The following is an 18,695-nucleotide window of genomic DNA, read 5'->3' as shown; positions in this document are numbered from 1 at the left end:
TGATGCGCTGAAGAAAAAACCAAAAAGCTCATGTGGCTAATGCTGCTGGTCGAAAACAAACAAAACAAAAAAAAACCCAAACAAGATCGGTTGAATGTGAGGCCACAGCGACCACTGCTGTTTTCTTTGAGGACTGCAAAAATATTGGAACAAATGACACGCTGAATGACCCAAGTGGAATTTGGGATTGACAAAACCCCGATGAAGTAAATCAAGCAAATATGTGGACATTTCGAATTGAATCTGTACGCGTCAATGCTTGAAAGCTCGTTGGAATTCGCGGGACATCATTTCTTGGCCCCATTCGGTTGCTTGTGTGCGCCGTGCTTGAGACTGTGTCAAATGATTCATCACGGCCTCCTCTTATCAAACGCACCAACTGCTGCTTCCTGCAATATTGAAGTCAACACAGAGACAAACGCACACACATTTGCAGTTTTTACTTTCCTCCTCTTGGCCGCCTCCCATTCCATGTTTTGCATTTAGCCATTTGCCGAAAACTTTCTTCCAGACAAATGATGACTCATCTCGCCAATATTTCGCTCCCCTGCTCAATTGTTTTCCAAGGAGGAAACAACAAATAAACCTGCGTGTGGATTTTGGCCAAGGCACTGGAAGGCGTTCCAAAATTCATCAGTGGCTTCCACTATTCTCCACTTTGATACTTTAGTAGAAAGACGAGGTGCATTTTCCTCCGCGGAGGCAGCACTTGGTGACCAAGGCTCTCGGCTGGCCCTCTTGGACAAATAAAGTCACGCTTATGAGCTGACTAACGTCGTCTCACGCTAGCGTTGTCGCGCCACAATCAACACCAGGCGTGAATTATTAAGCGGGTGCGCGGTTGGCCATCAATAATTCAGACGATTGGGGCCGACCTGCGCAAAGGAGGAGAAGAGCAGAGTCAATGCCAACAATCGGAACTCACTCAAAATGACCTACCGGGTTCTGAATTGGGAAATGCCATCACAGTTTTAGGCGTCGCCCTTGGTTCTGCTTCTTCTTTCGGAAGGCAACAAAGCGCCGGCCGGCTCTTTCGGCCCCTCCCCGCCGCCTTTAACCATCATGGCGTCTGGGAACAACTTGTGCCAATTTCTTCATCTCCCCGCCAAGCCGCCTCGCCCCAAAATAACAAACGCTCCCTCATTTGGGGGGGGAGGGGGGGCAATTTTCAAGTTGCGTTCCATATTTGCGCTGCCCAAGGAGAAGGACTCTTAATGAAGTTGTATTTACACACGCGGTCTGGAAAAAAGAACACCTTGAGCAAGGCCACTTGGACGGGAACTTTTACCGTCGCTATTTATTGTTGTTGTTGTCTTATTTCATGAAAACGAGCGGCCGCCGTGTTTTTCTGTGGCGGCGAAAACCCGCCGTCGCTCTCCCTCGGCGGATTCACACACCAACTTTGATCCACTTGAGCAAGGTGACCTTTGCGCCTTCAGTTGCTTTGGATTGAGTCCGAGTGGGGAAACTTCAACAACTTCAATGGGAGGGAACGGACCTGCCCGCGGCCTGCAGACAACAATTCTTATTATGATGATGAGTTTTTTTAATATGTACATCTGCGCAATCAAACAAAAAACATGTCTCAGCGAGGCCCCACAATGATTTTGTGGCATGACTCCGGATCATCGGAGAGAGAGAGAGTAAAATCCAAAAAAGCTAAACCAGGCATTGATGGTTGGTCACAACGACGACCTTTGCGCCATCCGACCTTTCGCCGCAGCTCAACGTGATTTGTGCGTAATCCTATCGAGCAGACGGGAGCAGATGCACCCGCGAGTCGGATCCCGGCGACGCCGCGCGGGGCCTCCAATTGGCCCGCCCCCACTTGAACTCGGCTGGGGGGACAATTTTTCCAGATGAACGGCTGATTCAATTCATGGCAGGCGAGCGGCTTCGCAACTGAAAAAGAGCCCGATCGCGACTGCAGAGACCAGCTGCAGATCTCATGAGAAGAGCAGCAGCGATGACGCCGTAGCCTTCTGACTTCATGGGGGGCGACGGCGCAATTTGGGTCCCACAAACGCAGCGTGAATTGCCACTCAACGTCTTTGTGGTTCAGCACTTTGGATTTGTCAAGTGCGACCGTCGCTGGATGGCGCAATGACCACGTGACGCCGCACGCTTCTTGCGCTGCGTTTAAGACTGAGTCTGCGCCTCTCTCGCCCCCCCACCCGCCCGTCTTGCCCCCCCACCCCCCGCCTGCCTCTTGGCTCCGGTTGCCAAAGCGGAGGGAGAACACAAGAAGAGGCGTGCCGTTACGGCGCCACAGAGATCGCGTGTCTCCGCGCAGAGTAAATGAGCGCCTATTCACCCGTGGCGACGCCGCTCTTCTCTTTTTCCGCCACCCGCCGGTGACGTGGACGTCGTCCGCCGGACCGTTTTTCCGGATGTGGCGGTGAGCAAGTGAGGAAAAAAGCGGATTTTAGGTCCCATGGCTGCAACGCGGACGATAAGACGGTGAGCGCGCGCGTTCCAAGCGGGAGATGTGCCACAAAGTCATGCCGGGCGAGGGGCATGGGGGGAGGGGTGTGTGTGAAAAAAGTGACACACTTGGCATGATTTGGCTTTTTCTATTGCTTTCTCGCCATGGCCGCCGCTTGTGCATTTTCAACAAGTCGTGCGCCGGGCAGGCGAGCGCAAGTCGGTCACCTGGCGGCAGCCGGCGCCTCGGATTAGGGGAGGGTCATCCAATTAGCTCAACCAAGGCAAGCTGTCGCCGACTCCTGCTGCCCCCCCGGCAGAGTGACAAAGTCAAAGGTTGACAGACGGCTGATCCCACGGGATCCGGGGAAAGCGTGTCACTGAACGAGAGATTGACGGATTCCGAAAAAATGGCTTTGATCGATCGATGGGTGAAGGGATCGCTCGTCAAAGCAAAGGCGAGAAGTGACGTGCGGCATTGACGGATGGCTTGAGAGCCCAGAACGCAGCTTCACGCATCGAGGATCCGTTTGATGCATCGAGTGTTTTATGGATGGCCGAATTGCTTCCCAGCCTCTGGAGGACGGAGGGGGGCGGGCGTACCGGGCGGGTGGGTTTTCTAATTAGAGACACGGCTGTGAAAAGAGCACGACGCAAGCCGACTGGCAGGACTTGAGTGGGCGGGGCTTAGGCGCGATCAGGTTTCAGCATAAATAAAATACCCTTGAACACCTCCCCCCACCACCTTACCTGGCAGAGGGAGACGCTGAAGACGCTCGTCATGGGACCAGCGATGACGGCGCCCATCGCAAGCCTTCATCAGCTGCCGCCGTTGCTGCCGCTGCTGCTGCTCCTGCTTTCAACTGGTCGGGCTCAAGACACTGACGGTAAACACAAAGCACTTTGAGGTTCTCCACGGCTGGGCTCAATGGAGCCTGCGTGGGGTGCAAAGGGGGCAGGCCAATCTTTCTGGGATTTTTTTGTTTTCAACTTTCCTTCATCTGTCCTTCTCTCCCCCCGGCGGGTCTTTTGCTGCAGACTGGCAACACGAGGGTGAGAAAGAACAATTTCCACTTTACCACCGCGCCGTCAAAGCCGCGACGGTCGCCCGAAACGGTCTTCCGATTGCGCCGGCGCGACGTGGCTCACGACGCTCTTTCCGGCTCTTCCAGAGTGTAAACTTTCTCGATCGGGCCCCCCGGCGACCATCGTGGCCATCGACGAGGAGAGTCCCAACGGTAAGTATTAAGGCTAATATTCTCGCTTTGGCCACGGCAAAAACCTGGGAGGCCGCCCCAGGAACCTTGTTGGTGGAGAACATGCAAATAAACGGGGTGGCCGAGGGTCCGCGGCAGACCATCTCGCTGTCTCTGAGGGACAACCAACAGCGCTGGGTGATCTTGGACTCCTCCAAACAAGCCCTTTACCTCAACAGCAGCGGCCGCGTTCTGGACCGGGACGTAAGTGGCCAAAGGTCGCGGCCCCGAGCCGCTGCGGCACCGAGCCACAGGTGACCTTTTGTTTTCGCAGCCGCCCGCGTACACTCAGTCCATAGTGGTTCAGGTGCAGTGTACCAACGAGCTGGTCGGCACGGTGATCCTGCACGAGGTCCGAATCGTAGTGCGCGACCGCAACGACAACGAGCCGCGTTTCCGGCAGCCCCGATACTACGTGGCCGTGAGCGAGGTAAACCCGCAAGGGCCGCCGCCTTTTTCTCGCCTCGGTTTCCGCATTTCACCTGTTGTCTGTGGCGCTTGCAGTTGACTCCGGTGGGCACCACCGTCTTCTCTGGCTTCTCGGGCAACAACGGAGCCACTGACATCGACGACGGTCCTAACGGGCAGATAGAATACACCATCCAGTACAACCCCGGAGACCCGGTGAGTTCTCCACCGCTCGACGACATCACGTTTCCCGAAGCGATTCCAATTGCATTTTTGCGTCGCTTCAGGTGGCCAACGCCACCTTTGACATCCCGCTGACGTTGTTTGGGGCCGTGGTGCTGAGAGAACGCCTCAACTATGAGGACAAAACGCGCTACCTGATCGTCATACAAGCTAACGTGAGTCACGGCAACGGGGGCGCCGTCTGGGACTATTGACGCTCTCGGCGCCCGGTCTCCAGGGAGCCGCCAGCCTGTCCTTCATTAACGCAACGGCTTGTTTTGCTTGCCGCCATTTCAAAACGAGGGCTGGCGCGCGTTCCTCACATTATTGTGTGCCAGACTATTCAAGGCAAAGGACGGGTTGGCGCGCGGGCGCAAAATGCACGGCACCCGTTGATTGGACGATACCGGCGCTGTCGCCGAGAGCGTTTGAGCGGGCCGTGATGCGGGTCCGGGGTCATAAGGGTCAAGATCCAGCAAACGTGGATCTCGGCAGGATCGGGCGCCCGACCCTGGGGAGCGGCGCACGGCCACCGCCACGCTGACCGTGGACGTCCTGGACGGCGACGACCTGGGGCCCGTGTTCCTGCCGTGCGCGCCGGTAGGCGACAGCCGCGACTGCGGCCCCGTCACCTACAGGTCTTCCGTGCTGGAGCTGACAGAGCCGGTGAGGCCGGCGTCTCCGAGGCGCCTTCTGGTTCCTTCCTATTTCACACTCACGCCGGTCATCTTCTGAGAGCACTTGTGTCTCTAGCATAAGGTGAACCCCCTGAATGTGACTCCGCCCATTCAAGCCGTGGATCAAGACCAGAACATCCAACCCCCGTCGGACAGGCCGGGAATTCTGTACTCGATCCTCATCGGTGGGTTGCAAAGTCCGCATGGGCACTTTGCGATATTTAAATCGCTGTCTCCCTCCCACAGGCAAACCGGAATCTTGCGCAGAATATTTCAGCTTGAACAAAAGCACGGCCGAGCTGTTGCTGCGCAAGCCCGTCGACAGAGACGTGTGTCGCAAATTCGATCTGATCGTTAAGGTGAGCGACGGCTAACATTCATCCCTGCGTCTTTGCAATTGTCTTCGGTAAATAACCCACGGCCCCCGACCGCCACCCCCCCCCCCCACGCCATCCCTTCTGGGACGGTAGGCCGAGCAGGATAACGGCCACCCTTTGCCGGCTTTCGCCAGCCTCGAGATCGAGGTGCTGGACGAGAACAACCAGGCGCCGTACTTCCTGGAGAGCAGCTACCGCGGCTATGTGGCGGAGGGCTCGCCGGCGGGAACCACAGTCGCCGCCGACGACAGCCTGTCGGAGCCTTTGGCCCTTTCCGCGATGGACAACGACGTGGAGGAGGTGAGCCCGCCCGTCATCACTTGGAACAGAAAATAATGGTCATCATAATAATGCCCGTCGGCGTCTTCCTACCAGACCAGGGACCCTCAGCTCCGAGTGTCTTTGGACAACTACTCCAAGGCCTTTGCCGTGACGCCGACTGGAATCACCAGATACTTGACTCTGGTGCAGCCGTTGGATCGAGAGGCGCAGGCCACGTACACCTTCATGGTGAGCCTCGCCTGTCGCCAGATACTCGCTCAACTGCCAACTTCCAACGGCCGCCTACAGGTCACACTGAGATCAAGTCTGAGTGGGGCCAAGTCAAACGGCAAATTCTAATTTAGCCGTCCAGCAAAACACTTTGGGTCACTAAAAACGGCTACGGAAGAAACGTCTGCAACGCAGTAGGACTGAGCGCATTAGCACTGTCTACTGGATCAAGATGAATATTGACCGCATGAATGCCTTCTCTTTGACTCTGAAACAACGAGTTGAGGTACGGTTGCGGCGCCTCGAGTGATCCATTTTGTTGTTGCAGTTGCGAGCGTCAGATGGCGTCCAGCGGAGCACTCCGGTCGCCGTGACCATCGTCGTGCTGGATGCCAACGACAACACGCCGACGTTCGCCAACGCGTCCTACCACGTGCAGCTGTACACCGACGCGGCACCCGGCGAAACGGTGTTGCAGGTGCGCTGGTACCCGCACGCATCCTCCGCCGCGCTTGGCTCAACCTGCGCTTTCTCGCAGCTGTCGGCCATCGATGGGGACGAGGGTCCTAACGGCCGCGTCACCTATCGGATTTTGGCAGGGGATCGGGGGCACTTTCTGATCGCCAACAGGTAAATGTGCTACCAGGAACGCCAGGAGATGGATTGAATTGGCCTTTACATTTCACATCAGCAAAATGATGAAAGTAAGAGGAAAGCAAAGGAAGAAGTAGAAAAACAAAATACAGGAGCTCTTGTAAATGCAGCCACTCTTGTGGGGCCATCTTGAAGTCAAAACAACAACAAAAACCTAAATAACAAATGATGTGACACAACACAAAAGACACAGACAGTCATCCTGAATCTTGATCACTTTCTGCACCATCTTTGATGCATGAAGCAGTTCTAGATGAAAGGAGAGGCTCAAAGTGTCCTTTTCACCAGTGGATCAGGGGCGTCATGATGGAATGTGCACTTCTGCTACAAGCTAAATGTTGAAAGCAAACGCGAAGCTGTAGAATCCATTGACAGAAGAGATCGTTTCCCATTTCCTGTCCCACATGAATCCACTTCAATTCCAAGCCGCGACAGTTATACATACGCATTGGCGCTCTGTGCTGACTCTCCTTTCTTCTCATGGCGGGCTCCTCAAGCCATGCCTCCATCCAGCTGCAGACCGTCCACCAGCACCCACCTTTCCGCTGAACAAAGCGGGGCGGCGAAAATGCTGCCCATGACAGGCACTAAAAAGCACAATGGCCCCAGAGTTGTCCAGCCTTGACGGTCAAATGATGACAATCGTTTTTGCGCAACTTTCCTTCCATGAAACTCCGACGAGGATGAAACAAGAGGCTGTAAAAGTTTTTTTGTGTCTGCAGCACCGGCCTCATTACTGTGGCGCTGGGGGTGGGGCTATCTGTGGGTCGAAGCTACGCGTTGACCGTGGAAGCTGCGGACAACGGAGCAGAGCCTCATAAAAGGTAAATAAAAGTTGTTTTTCTTACGTTGGAGCCGCCATGAATGATAGAAAAGCATTTGGGCCTCGGATGACAACAGGCGAAATAAGAGAAACAAAAGGGAGGGAACGGCCATCGGGGAGGGAGACGCACCTTTCTTTCTCCAATGGAGACGCCCCCTTTTCAGTGGTCTGGTGTCATCCTCTCAAGGTCGTCCATCGCAACAGTCTACATTGAGGTTTTGCCGCCCAACAACCAGAGCCCTCCGCGCTTTCCGCGCCAGCGCTACAGCCTGGAGATTAGCGAAGCCATGAGGATGGGGGCGTCGCTGCTTAACCTGCAGGTACTCGCATCCGCCCCTCAGCCAGGATTCGGGATGGCCGCCTTGGGCTATCTTGATACCCGGATGGCGTCGATCCATCGCCGCCGCCGGCCCTCTTCTGGTAAAGGCCAACATTTCACGCTAGTTGCAGGTGTTTCCCATGCTAACGGCGGGTCTGCGGCTCCCTATCTAAAGCCCACAGTCTCAAACTTGATTCTTGGACCGGGCGCTGATTTGGAATGGGTCGCTGTTCTTTTGCCAATTCTAAGTCTGCGGTGTTGAATGCTCATTTTAGGCCACAGATCGGGAGGGGGACCCCATTGTCTACAGAATCAACCGCGGGGATCACCGGGAGCAGTTTTTACTGGAGCGCGGGTAAGCTCGGCGTGAAATGGCATTGTAAAAACGTTCTTGGCTGGGCTTTGCCACATATTTGAAAAGGAAGCACACGACAGCGACAGGTCAGTCACCCAAGGGACAAAGTTGCTTGACGCATGCCTGTTCCCTCCTCTTCAGTTCAGGCTATTTGGTCCTGGCCAAACCTCTGGACAGGGAGGCTGTGGACTCCTACACCCTGGTGGTCACGGCCTCGGACGATCGGCCCGATGGGGTAAGAACGCTCACGTTAATGACGACGGAAACACGCCTGGCTTTTTGTCTTGAAAAAAAATAAAATAAAATACACATACACAAGCACTTCTATCCATGTGCTTGTGGATGTAGACCTCCAGCGCGACGGTCAACATTGTGGTGACGGACGTGAATGACAATGACCCGCAGTTTGACCCTTCAATGCCGGTGAATCTCACGGTCAGCGAAAAGCAGGATCAGGCATTGGTTGGACAGGTCAAGGTAGGAATGAACACACACAGACACTTTGATCGCATATGGCTCCGAAGGATGACATGATGGATGTTGATGATAAATGGAGAGATTGGAATCAAGAGGAGTGTTTCTTTACACCAGCGAAAAACATTTTTCCACCGACACCAGGCCGACGATCCGGATCTGGGGACGAGTGGCCAGGTTCACTACCGACTGGTCAACCATCAAAAGCTTTTTTCCATCAACGCCACGGGAGCCATCCGAACGGTGCTGCCGCTGGACCGAGAGGTACCCACTCACGCCACCCGCGGCCCAAAAGGGGGGCGCCGGTGACGTGTCGCGCTCTGGCACCCAAGGCAAAGGGGCACTACTTTCTGACGGTAGAGGCCTACGACGGCGCCGTCAACCCACGGCGCTCTAGGCTGACGCTGTCGGTCTCAGTTCTGGACGTGGATGACAACAGCCCCGTGTTCGGCCAGCCGAGGTACGACGTCAACCTTCCGGAGAACAGTCCTGAGGGCACCGTACTGCTCAGATTGCGGGTGAGTGGAGCGCCACCCACCAGGCGGGGGGGTGCGGGGGGGGGGGGGGGTGAACGGCACCCCTCTCTCACCAGTCACGCATCCCGCCTAGGCCACCGACGCCGACCTGGGCTCCAACCTCACCTATCGTATTCGAAGCAACGGCTCCGGCGAGGAGATCGCTGGGCTCTTTGGCCTGGACCCCATGACAGGGGAGTTGTCAGTGCGCAAGGTCCTGGACTTTGAGGCGCTGAGTCCATCCGGTTCTTCTTTCACCTTCATCGTGGAGGCTCTAGACAGCGTGGGGAGCATGCCCCCGGGCCTGGCCTCCGTCACCGTCACCGTCACGGTGCGTCGGTCGCCGCATATACGCGGGAGAATGTCAGACTCCTTTATTGGTCTTCAACTGCGATAAAGATGACATTCACATCCACAGGACGTGAACGACTTTTCGCCGATCTTCGAGCAAGCAACGTACCGCGGCACGGTCGCACCGAATGCCGTCAAGGGGACGGTGGTCACCACGGTGATGGCTGCCGACTCCGACCCCGCGGTGAGCCTCTCCCGCTCGCCGTTGCTTTCTTTTACCATTTCTGGCGTGTCGAGATCAGAGAGGAGCCTCATTCTTAACAGGGCGAGCCCCGTTTCTGGTGTTCGCAGGGAACGCCGGCCGCTCTGGTGCGCTACAGAGTGGATGGGGGGGCCCATTCGTACTCGGCCAGCATTTTTGAGGTCGAGGAAGACACGGGGAATGTCGTCACCAGGGTCAACGTCAACGAGGAGCCAAACCTCAAATTCACCGTAAGCAAAGCCGCATTGGGCGGCTTTCCAAAGACCCAAACAATTATCGGGCTCCTTTGGCAGACTTTTGCCTTCCGTGTGGGTTTGCCAGCTGGCGGTGGTGGCCTACGATGACGGCGAACCGGTGAAGGAGAGCGCCACGCTGGTGGAGATTACCGTCCTTCAGCCCTCCGTCATTCCCGTTTTTACTCGGGAGGAATACAGGTCAGGCCAACCCATGAAGGATAAAGGGATGGAGCCATCGCCCAAGGCATCTCGGGGCTGCGACCAGAGTCAAGCCAACGTCCATCCATCCCCGTTTCTAGGTTTGCGCCCGTGAGCGAGCAAGCCGCGGTGGGAACGCCGGTGGGAGTCATCCTGGCCGCCGCCGTCAACCAAAGCGTGGTGTACTCCATCGTGGGGGGCAACTGGGGAGGTGAGCGCACGCGGCGGCATCACCCATTTGCCGGACCGCTCACCACCCGACGTAGCTTCTCGCACGTCGCTGACAGTTTTTGACTTGCCGGCGACTTGGAGGGAACCAAGCACAGGGAGGTTCTCCCTTTGGCAATGGTCACCGCCCATGCCACAAAAGTAAGTTTGGTGTGGGAGCCCTTCCCGACCTAGTCTCGCTTCCTCCCTCGCAGGCATGTTTGCGTTAAACCAGCAGACGGGTTTAATATCCACGGCCAAGGCGTTGGACTACGAGGCCAACGCCAGCTACGTTGTCAAAGTGGAAGCCGATTCCACAGGGGTGGTCTTCTCTAACCTTCGAGCCCCTTCCAAGAGTACGTGAGTCCATCGTGCACCCATCAGTTATCAGGTGGCGCAACCGGCATCAATCTTTTACGGTACCGAGTGAGCGAAACGTCCAAGCGGAGCGAGACTGGCGTCGTTATTCGCCGCGGCGCCCTGGCCCGACCGAGCCGCCGTCCGTTGATCTTCTTCCAAACTCAATTGAGCGAGCATGCCTTCCAGGTAACAAGGCTATGGTGGTGATCGACATCCAGGACGAGAATGACCACTCGCCGGTTTTCACCACCTCACTCTACATCGGAGGGGTGGCGGAGGATGCCAAAACCTTCACCTCTGTCTTGCAAGTGCAGGTAGGGCCACGTCGGCGCTTCAGCGCAGGTAGAATGGAACTGTACCAAAGACCGATTGATTCTTGATCCTTTGGCCAAAAGAGGATGTGGGCTAAAAAAAATAGTTTGAAGGCGGCCTTTGCGAACCGGGCTCCTGCGCCCAAAACGTTTGATGACACCAGTCGTTCAATGAATTCCAAAAGGATGACAAGCGTCTGATCAACCACGTTGTTCAGTGAAGAGCCGTGACACCCGCCCTGAAACCGTCACCTTGCAGGCCCTGGACAAAGACACTGGCAACTACAGCTGCGTGACGTACCGCCTGCTCAACGCTCCCTTGGACGGCAAAGACGGCTTCGTCATTGACCCGCTCAGCGGCGTGCTCAAAACGGCCATCGTGTACCGAAATATGCGACGGTCCTACTTCAGGTTTGAGGTGGTCGCCACAGACGACTACGGACGGGGGCGCAGCGGCAAGGCGGAGATTGTGGTGAGCATCAGCGCCAGCCTCCAAGGTATCTTCTCAAAAGCGACGGGATTGGAGTGGGGCGCTCGATTGCCATTTGCAGGTGTCGGTGGTGAACCAACTGGACATGCAGGTGGTGGTCGCAAACATCCCGCCCACATACGTGGACAAAAACAAAGAAAAACTACTCAGGTCAGGGGGAGCGTTGGGCTGGGAAGCCCCCCGGGGGGTGGGGGACTACGTGCTTCACCGAAGCCCCGCTTTTTCCTCACCAGTGTTTTGGAGCGCTATGTCGGGGAGCAGATTCCCGGAGCCAGGGTTTTCGCAGAAGCCATCGGTCCCCGCCGTCACGGGGATGGACTGCAACAGGAGGACTATTCCAATTCCGACCTGACCATTTACGCCATCGACCCGCTGACCAACAGAGCCGTCTCCAGACAGGAGCTCCGCAAGTAAGAACCACGGCCGCCGAGCGGGAGGCGGGCTTAACGGGTGCGCCGTTTGCTTGTGTTCTACCAAGGTTCCTCGACGGAAAGCTCCTCGACATCAACAAAGACTTCCAGCCCTTCATGCCGCCCGGGGGGCGCCTTCTGGCGATCCGAACCCCGCAAGTGCTGACCGGTGTGAGGAAGGCGGCGCGGACCGTCGGCTACACGGAGGGGGCGCTGCTGGCCCTGGCCGTCATCATCATTATCTGCTGTGTTCCCGCCATACTCGTCGTCATCATCACCTACAGGCAGTATGCGCGCCTTATCTTACAGTCGCCGAGTGGGTGGACCGCGAGACCTCAAATCAATCACGTGACCACATTTGTGTCTGATCCCTCTAACACTTTCTCCACTGAACCAACCACCGACCGGCAGATTTAAAGAGTGAGTACGTTTTTTCATCTGGTCACGCTAAAGCAACTGTCACTGTGTTATTTTTGGGGAATGGGTGGGAGTTACAAATAAATCAATATAACCTGTCCATTTCCAATCGTATATTGCAGCGGGGGGCGCTGCACCCCCCTTTCAGGGGAGGAAGAATGACCATTCATTCAAGTGGAAAGATCCCTAACTCTCCACATTCCTCCGCAGACGGCAAGAAGAGTGCGCCAAGACCACCCGCATCCAAATGGCACTGCCCAGCGGCAAATCCGGAGGGGGCGGAGCCAACAACGTGTACGAAGAGCTGGGCGACAACGCCACGTAAGTCCCGACAAGAGTTTTGGCATTGTGGGGGGGTTCCAACTCCAAGACAGAGGTTCTGACCGCTACACGCTGGCACACCCTAAGGCCTCGGTTGGGGGTGTGATCCAAATCGGGATATCTGCCTTCTAAAGAGTTGACGTGAATATAGCTCGATGTGCTTTCTGGGTTGCAGCATTCGCTCTTTCAATTATACTTTTTCCTCCCCCTGCCCCAGCCGTTGCGGCCGCAGGGCGGAGAGTTTGGATGAAAGCGATCGGCAACGACTGCTCTCGGATTTTGCCACCCGAGCAATCGCGGCCCACCGGCAGTGCGTCGCCAACGGAGGGCTCCTCAACAAACTTCCCAAGTCCGAGTCCAGCATCACCTTCCTGTCCGACGAAAACCCCTTAACCATCCCAAATCCCATCTACCGCGAGGACGGGACCCTGAGCAGTCCCGAGACCCTGGGATGCAGCCGGAGGAGGAGGGACCTCCTGGGCCACTTCTCGCCGTCCGGGAAAGGACTTCGGGAGGCCTGGTTGAGGATCAGCTCGCCCGGAGGGGACAGCGGCAGCGACAGCGGGAGGGGGTCGGGGAGCGGCCACAGCTGGACTCTCCCGTCTAGGCTGCATCGCAGAGAGGCCGACGACGCCTTGAGAAGGCGGGTGGTGATGGACCCCGTGCAGTGGGAGCTGGAGCTCCTCAAGGCCCAATTCAAGGAGAGCCCAGACGCCGTCCGCGATTCGGGATTTGGCGGGCCGGGCAGCCCGAGCCTCTGTCCCAAGCTGACGGTGAAGCAACAGGCCCGCCACTTTGAGCAGCAGGCGGTCCGGGAAATGAGACAAAGGGTAAACAGAGAGCCCAGAGAATTTCAGTCGCCTGATATCCTGCTTTGTGTTTTGCCGGAGTCCCCTCAGCACCCCGAGGGGGCAAAGGCGCCGCCGAGAGAGGGCCCCCCCAGCATCATCGTCACCCAAACGGATGGTGGCACGCCGCCGCCGAGCCGCAAGCCAACTCCACCTGTGCTCCGTCGCTTTGGGGCGGGGTTGACGGAGTGGGAGGGTCTGGAAGGCAGACTGGAGGTGCCTTTGGACGTGATCCCCGAACCCCCTTGCACTCCACCCCCGCCTCCCCCGTCCGCGCCCCCTGTCCACTCGTCTTCCTCTCCGGCCATTCCTCCCTCCTGCGGACGTTCTTTGCCCCCGCCGCCCCCTCCGCCCCCCCTCCCTCCACTTCTGTCGCCCTCACTCTCAGGACCCCCCGCCTTTGTGCTCTCCTCCTTTGCGGAGGCGCCCGCCCTGCGGCCCGTGTCTCTCCGTCCGGCACCCCCGCCCGCCGACCCGGAGCTCCCCCGCAGGGAGCTGAAAGGCATCTTGAAAAACATCCAGAATATCGCAGACATCGAAAAGTCAGTCGCCAACATGTTCAGCCAGATCGATCGGAAGCAGTTGCCGCTCGTTAAGGTGGCCAAGCAGCGGCCAACTGCCGCCGCCGAAACCGCCGCCACCGAAACTGCCGCCGGCGACTCGCTCAACTCCTCGGACGCGTTAGCTGGAGGATTAGCGGCGGAGGGAGCAGCAGGAGTAGTCACGCCTTCGCCTCAAGGGATCGTGCCCGACCCCAACATAAACTCCATCGTGGTGGAGCTTGAGAAGCGATTCACGCCTCAGTCAACGGTACTCTAGCCAGCCAGCCAGCCAGCCAGCGAGCCGAGCAGCTGCCGCGTGCTGGACAGTCACAACAGAGCCTTTCTTTCCGTGAGATTTCATTGGACTGTCAAATGGCTGCAGAGCGTCCCTTTCGGTTGACAGTCGGGCCACCGGCTGGGGCTCATTACGGCTTCTCCTACCGCATCAGAATCATCTTTATTGCCAAGTATGTAGAAGACACAAGGAATTTGTTTCCGGTAGAACATGCTGCACTAGTATCATCATCAAAAAATTGCTAAGTGGCACTATACAGTTCAATTTGGGCTACTGTTGAAAGAGTTGGCATGGAAATAAAGTACATTGGAAAGTGGGCGCTCAACGGGCCTCGGGTGTCGCGCCGAGAGATTTTGATGGCTACGTGATGACCTTTGCTTATGTTTTGCTACAAGTACATAGACGCCCGATTGATTGTCTGCGAGCTCTTTGTCTCTAGAGGTCTTCAAATGGTACCGCCTTCAGTATCGCCGCTTGGTATCAGCGGCCTTCACGCGTAGTTTGGCGGCGAAGGGGAAAAAATACAAATCCCTACGGACTCTGCGGACGTGCTTGAATTCATTTGAAAATGAGACATTTTTGTATGTTCCTCGCGTGAAATATGAAAGTGGGATTGACTTACAGTGCATCTGTGCTCCTTTTCCTTTTTGTGCCCTTCGCCCCGTCTCGCAGGCGCAGGTCTTGCCAACAGGAGGTAGGTGTCGGCTTGCCGTTAGTTCTCCGGCGTGGCATGGGGCCGTTTCTCGCCTATCCTGGCTGGCATGCTCGTCTCTCTTTTCCTTTTGTTCATTCTCAAAGAAGAGAAAAGATGTCTTGAGCCAACTTGAGCCAAGAACCCCGTGGCATGTTACTCGTGCGCAAGGTCGGCGTGCGAGCTTAACGTTGTATTTTGGCCGCCACCCAAAGTGAAAAGGATTAGAATGAGAAAGCCTTTAATAGTCCCACAATGGGACAATTTGCAACAACTGACGGGGACACGTTGACTTTGCGGACACAAGCATGACATGACGTTTGACCGGAAAGCGCCGTCGTTCAGTCGTTGCTTCTTTTTTCTCTTGCCGAAGACACAAGTCCTTGGACCTTCTCTCCTCAGACCCGAGGTACTCGGGCTGTCTTTTCTTAAGCTCATCGTGGCAAGTGAGGCACGTGCGTGTCGGGGTTGTTTTAACGCTCCTTCCTTCTGCCAGGAGTTGTCCGTCGAGTCCGGCATTGATCCGGGTCAGGACTACTACACGCAAGATGACTCCAACTTTGATCAAGGGTCAGTCATTTTACATGTCCCTGAAGGTCCTGTGCCGAGACCTTTTGCTTTGTCACCGCGCTGCCGTTCCTTTGCATTTTTTTAAAGATGTCTTGCCGTCGCTGATGGTAAATTGAATGAATGTGTTTCCAAAAATATCGACATGGCCTACGAAACGCAAAGAAGAGCAAGCCGTTACACTTGAAGTTTATTGAGAAAACCACACATTAGAGAACAGGCAATGGAACATAATACGATCAATTTCCCGCACGCCGCCGCCTTAAGTTGGCATGGGGCAAAACAAAGCAAAACAACACAAGAGTTCCTTGGTTGTGTTTTGTGCGTCGCCAGCTACAACCTCCCTCGGTACGGCAGTCGACGAAAGCTGATATCGCCCTGCGACCTCTACGACCAATACGGAGAGGTTGTTGTCGATGACGACGGCAGCTTCTACTACAGCCAGCAGGAATCCGATGCCGAGGTGAGCAGACCAGGCCGCGACTCAATACGAGCTTGAGCGCACCACATTTGTCACTTAATGAGGACGTTTGTGTTTATTGATGTGGGGATGTCCCCCTCTTCACATTAAAAAGGACACTTGGTCTATGGGCTAACAATTCCAGAGCGCCCCGCCGCCCCAGGCTTCGCCCCTTTCCCAAAGTCCGGTTGCGGTCCTTCTCTCCCTTAAAAAAAAAAAAAAAAAAAAAAAAGGAAGCAGGCATCAATCAGATTTCTGCTTGACTGCATAATTGGGAGCGTTCATTCCAACTCTATAATGTTTGCTCTGTTTTTTGGGATGACGCCTGCGTGGCAGCAGGTTCAAAGACAATTTCCCTGCCGCTGGACTCGCCCCCAGCCTCCAAACACCACACCAAAAACAAATCCGCCGCCCCTCGTGCCGAACAAAACGCAACCACCGGAGGGCGCCGTCACGCCAGCGAATTTGCCCCCCGCCGCCAGGCTGAAGGCTCTCGTCAGGTCGCTGCTGACCTCCGGCAGAGCAGGCGGACGGCCGCCGGGCGTTTGCCTGCCGTGGGAAAAGGCCAGAATTGAACCGGTGGAAGGTGGAGGTTGGGGGGGATCAGAGGAAAGAGAGGGAGGGGCTGCGGCAAGGCAGTTGAAGAGAGGCGGTCCAGCCGTCAGACATCACGCCGCCGCTCAAGGGCGGCAAGAAAACCAGAGAATTCCAATATGGAGGGCACAGACGCCAACTTGGGCGAGCATTAAGGACGGTGGCTACGGACCCAGGCCGGAGCACCGGGGGGAGCTTCCTGGTTTGGTCCCCATCCACAGGAGTTATCGGCGGCGGCCCGCCGAGGCTGTACGGCCCCCGCGGAAACAAAAGCCCAACGACGTACTCCATCTTCACGGAGGGCTGTGGGGCCCCGCCCGAGTGTGGCGGGCTAACGGGGGAGGCGGCGGGGCGAGGGACACGTACGACTCGCTGGCCGATAAGAGCATCTCCGCATCCATGTCAGACGGGGGCTGCGCGGCGCAGGGGGGGAGGCGGGTTTGGCGGGGGAGAGGCTTTTCAGAGGGATGGCGCACCAGACCGAAGCTCTTTTGGCCGCAACGCCGTGCCGAATCGGAATTCAGCGACTCCAACGTTGCCAGCTCGAGCGCTTCCACTGAGCGCCAAGAGTCCGATACGGAGACCTGGTCAAAGAGCGACAGCCAGGGAGGGGAAGACTCCCTCTCAGAGCCCGAGAGCGACGGGCCACGAGACTCTGGCGGGCCAAGAGCATCGGCGCCGGGTCCAGAGATAGCAGGCGGACCCCAGAAGAACGAGGCAGAAGGCCCGGGACGTGCTTCCCATGTCAAAGGCCAAAGGCACGGACGCCTCGACGAGGCCGAGCAAAATGAGCGCCACCCAGCGCGCGGCGTCGACCTCTCGGACCACCTGGCGCCCATCACGGAGGACGGCGAGGAGGAGACCAGTGCCTAGGGACCAGTTGGCGCTCGGGACATCTGCTGTCCTTCCAGTTCCTTGCCATGACGTAAGATCCTACCTGTGCCACCGTGATCCACAATGACGCCTCGTCTCTTTTTCCTTCCTCCGTTTGATGCAAAAAAAGCATCCGAGTATCTGGTGGCTCTCCTGCGCTTGCTGCTTCTGGGTGAAAAAGCACTTTTTAGCTGGCCTTGGTCTTGGGAATCCCCTATTCTGGCTGCCTCTCTGTCCTCGCTCCCGCTTTGACCGTTCTCCACTGAGCTCCAACGTCAATCACTTTCCACTGCTGCCAAAAGTAGTCCAGGTCCACTGACATGCATTTGTGTCCATTTCGCAGCACGTCAGCCGAAAGCGTCGCTGCAATCTTGCGTTGGACCGCGAGTACGAGGCCGGTTCAACCGGTGACGAGGACGCCGCTCCGGAGCCCCTGCGTGGCCGCTTCGCCGCCACAAACTTCTACGTGGCCCAGAACGGCTCCGTGGTGCGCACCCGACGCTCCGTCGCGCCCGTCTTCAGCTCACGGCTGGCCAGGCATTTCCAAAAAATGGACAAAATGGCAGCCACGCTGGAGGAAAAGTGGCCCCTGAACAGCTCCAGAACCTCCTCCGCCGGCATCATCAAAACCCTGCGCACCTTCGATGGTTCGGGGACAGCGCGCCCCGAGAGTCCTTACTTGGCTAAATCCGACATCCACAAGACAGTCAACGTGTTTGACGCCATTTCCGGGAAGGCGGGCGCGCAGCAGCCTTCCAACGCGGACGGGCGGACGGACGTAGGACTTCAGAGCGGGACTGGCCATGGCAGAGAACCGGGAAAAGGCCAGAGAGAGTCCAGAATGGACGGCAGCAACAGCGAGGCTGACCAAGGGCCGCTCAGGACTGATCTTCCCAGCTGTAGGTCGGATGACGAGGAGCTGTGGATGGGGCCCTGGAGCAACATTCACATCCCCATGACCAAACTATGACTGGAATCAACATGACATGACAGACTTTCCCTCTGCATAGTGGAGGTCATTGTTGTGAAGTCACTTTCAGTCTTCGAACGTTGCCTTCCATTTGTTGGCGGTCCAGCACTTTTCTTCTCGTTCGGTTTGGTCAAGCCGCTTGGCAAACGCTACCAAAATAAAAATGTTATCCGCTGGCATCCTTCGGGATGCATTTACTTTTTTTATCGAGTTTATTGGAAGAAACGTGTTCTAATTGGAGACCAAAATACTTTAGCAGGCGAATTTACCCACTTGGCAAAACAATGTTCATCACACGAAGCTGATGGCGTTTGACGATGGAGTGTACAGTAGCGTTAGCTTCCCACCAACTGGCA

General features: G+C 56.5%; 2 protein-coding genes across 4 annotated transcripts; both read left to right on the top strand.

Moving 5' to 3' along the window:
- The first annotated feature begins 1,515 nt into the window (after positions 1–1,515).
- LOC148887900 (protocadherin-15-like) lies at positions 1,516–14,180 on the top strand. Its single transcript, XM_089014985.1, has 35 exons — positions 1,516–2,460; positions 3,182–3,311; positions 3,463–3,477; positions 3,597–3,662; positions 3,724–3,884; positions 3,955–4,110; positions 4,185–4,304; positions 4,376–4,486; positions 4,806–4,976; positions 5,064–5,172; positions 5,234–5,346; positions 5,458–5,664; positions 5,740–5,874; positions 6,185–6,334; positions 6,395–6,486; positions 7,233–7,334; positions 7,521–7,653; positions 7,928–8,007; positions 8,149–8,242; positions 8,356–8,484; positions 8,626–8,745; positions 8,814–8,999; positions 9,091–9,327; positions 9,415–9,531; positions 9,639–9,779; positions 9,871–9,983; positions 10,085–10,194; positions 10,406–10,546; positions 10,737–10,864; positions 11,121–11,333; positions 11,413–11,501; positions 11,585–11,761; positions 11,830–12,048; positions 12,389–12,499; positions 12,717–14,180. The coding sequence occupies exons 2-35, from the start codon at positions 3,206–3,208 to the stop codon at positions 14,164–14,166; spliced, it is 5,802 nt and encodes a 1,933-aa protein (XP_088871111.1). The 5' UTR covers positions 1,516–2,460; positions 3,182–3,205; the 3' UTR covers positions 14,167–14,180.
- A 568-nt stretch (positions 14,181–14,748) lies between these two features.
- On the top strand, positions 14,749–17,708 carry LOC148887899 (uncharacterized). 3 transcript variants are annotated; one of them, XM_089014975.1, is made up of 4 exons: positions 14,749–14,878; positions 15,372–15,445; positions 15,776–15,905; positions 16,239–17,699. In XM_089014975.1, the coding sequence occupies exons 1-4, from the start codon at positions 14,786–14,788 to the stop codon at positions 17,367–17,369; spliced, it is 1,428 nt and encodes a 475-aa protein (XP_088871101.1). In that variant the 5' UTR covers positions 14,749–14,785; the 3' UTR covers positions 17,370–17,699. The 3 variants fall into 3 exon arrangements, with proteins under 3 accessions (XP_088871101.1, XP_088871100.1, XP_088871099.1); XM_089014974.1 differs by having other exon boundaries at positions 14,809–15,284; XM_089014973.1 differs by having other exon boundaries at positions 14,809–15,445; positions 16,239–17,708.
- The last annotated feature ends 987 nt before the right edge of the window (positions 17,709–18,695 follow it).

Source organism: Hippocampus bargibanti, linkage group LG15 (genome assembly GCF_051943395.1).
Source record: "Hippocampus bargibanti isolate YZ-2025 linkage group LG15, ASM5194339v1, whole genome shotgun sequence".
In the NCBI taxonomy this organism is placed as follows: Eukaryota; Metazoa; Chordata; class Actinopteri; order Syngnathiformes; family Syngnathidae; genus Hippocampus; species Hippocampus bargibanti.
This window is presented reverse-complemented; position numbering and strand designations above follow the sequence as displayed.